Source organism: Sphaeramia orbicularis, chromosome 3 (genome assembly GCF_902148855.1).
Source record: "Sphaeramia orbicularis chromosome 3, fSphaOr1.1, whole genome shotgun sequence".
Lineage (NCBI taxonomy): Eukaryota > Metazoa > Chordata > Actinopteri > Kurtiformes > Apogonidae > Sphaeramia > Sphaeramia orbicularis.
In genome coordinates, this window is record NC_043959.1 from 28825026 (window position 1) to 28826959 (window position 1934).

The window sequence follows — 1934 nt, forward strand, 5'->3', positions numbered from 1 at the left end:
AAGTAAAATCTTCAGAACTCATTTATTGCAAGAAATATGAAAGAATTTTGTATCATATGATGTGAAAATGCCCATAAATGTAAGCAAAAATGTTAAAAAGCCAATATGTAGCATAGTTCAGAAAGTTGACCGATTGAGCAAAATTAATGTGATTTTTGGATTCAGCACACCAAAATTATCCTAAATCAGCTCAAAAAACTTAAACAATAAATTTGTTGTTGACCAGTGTTATCAATGAAAAGGGGTTAACATGTAATTATTTTTTTTGTTTAATGTATTCAAGTAAAAGACCAATGGAACTTGTCATCCATGGCAACAGATCTCATATTAACCCTTACACTTCCATGCGCAAAAGACTTCTATTTTGCACAATTCAAATCAGCGTTGTTCACTGAAGCATGACAACTGACCCAGGACACTGGCGTCAATCAAGGGAGAATTACATGGTCAATAAACACATATGACCAGATTTTCAAAATCTCTTCGCATTTTGGGTTATATGTTGTTTTTTCTGCGAGTCTACTTTTTTCAGATACACCCTGTATAGTCACTGTATTAACTATACCTCAGTTAATGTGTTTTACCTGTGTGCATTGTCTTACAGGGAAAGACAACGCAGCAAATCAACAGAAGTTTAACACCGAGCAGATCTGCTGCTACAAAAGCTCTGACTGATTAAAATCCCAAATGATGGAGTCTTGCTTTTTTTTTTTTTGTTTTCACAAATATATTTCCTGTTATGACAGGAATCCTGGCTGGGATGTTCTCAAACGCTGTACTATAATTGTAATTTTATTTTGTTATTTTGCTTCATGTGGCATGATGTAACTGGACTTTATCTCTGACATGTCACAATGCAACTATAACACGTCAGAGGTAAGAGAAATGTGATCGTTTTTGCATTAAAATGTAAGAAATGTTTTTGTTTTTTTAGTTAACGTTGCCTTTTCTGTTATTGTAACACTTATGCAAATAGTGATAAAGTTGTGTTTCAGAGCTGGATTTAAGCGTCATAATCATGGAGTCATTGGATTCTTGGTTCTTAATACAACAACAACAACAAATCCTGTTATAGAACCAGTCTAGTGTTTAGGGATCTTGATCTGTTGTGGTCAGCTGAATGAACCTGTACAGTTTCAGTTCTTTGTAGTTTGCTTTTGGTCAAAAACTGGCCTAATCCTATAAAAAACTAAATTATACCTTCTCTAGATTCTTCTTGGATCAGGCCCCATAAGATGTTTTCTATGTGTTTATATTTGAAGCTTTACGTTTCATGAAACAGTCCTCAGATCCAGCTAATCTAGATGATTTAACCCTCTTTATTATCCTTAAATATCTTCACGTTTTCATTTAAGGTGTACTGTTAACATTGAAAACTTTAAGATTCTAAATGTGTTCTAAATCTGTTTTTTTTATTTATAGGCCTACAAGTAATGTACTAGACAGTGTTCATGGTGCTAAACACACCTAAAAATGTGACCTAGAAATGTATTATCTTAGCGCAGGTGTGAATGAGGCAACAGGGTACTTTACCTAGAGTTTAATATGAAATGCTGTAATATCCAGGCTACAACAGAGCAATGCTTTTATTACCTTCTGCCCTTGCCGCAGGGTAGTCATCAGTTCATCATCCATATGTGCAAAAACTTTGGTGTGGACTGGAGGCCGTGGGTTTTCAAGTGTGGGCACTTTATGTTTTCAAATTAAAACTCAAATAAATATAAAAGACTTGAATATTTTGATTGCATTTAAGTCCCCCCACACACACACACACATACAGGTATATGTGGTTTAGTCAGACAATTTCTCCAAACAGGCCCGGTGGTGGTTTAGGTGGACTACCCTTTCCCAGGGTCCTAGAGCTATAGGAGTTGCATTGAAACACTTTAAAAATTCTGAAAAAAATTTAGGTCACTTTAGCTTTCAGATACACC

General features: G+C 35.0%; 1 protein-coding gene across 2 annotated transcripts in view; it reads left to right on the forward strand.

The window, feature by feature from the left end:
- Positions 1-1724, forward strand: part of ano9b (anoctamin 9b) — a 34878-nt gene extending 33154 nt beyond the window's left edge. The window contains exon 24 of one of the 2 annotated variants that reach the window (XR_003938290.1): positions 605-633. Coding sequence is in view for 1 of the 2 variants with exons in the window: in XM_030163643.1 (XP_030019503.1) it covers positions 605-638 (34 nt within the window). In the remaining variant the exon portion in view is untranslated. Of the gene's footprint in view, positions 1-604 lie in introns of both variants that reach the window. The other variant, XM_030163643.1, reaches the window with a different exon arrangement.
- Positions 1725-1934: the final 210 nt, after the last annotated feature.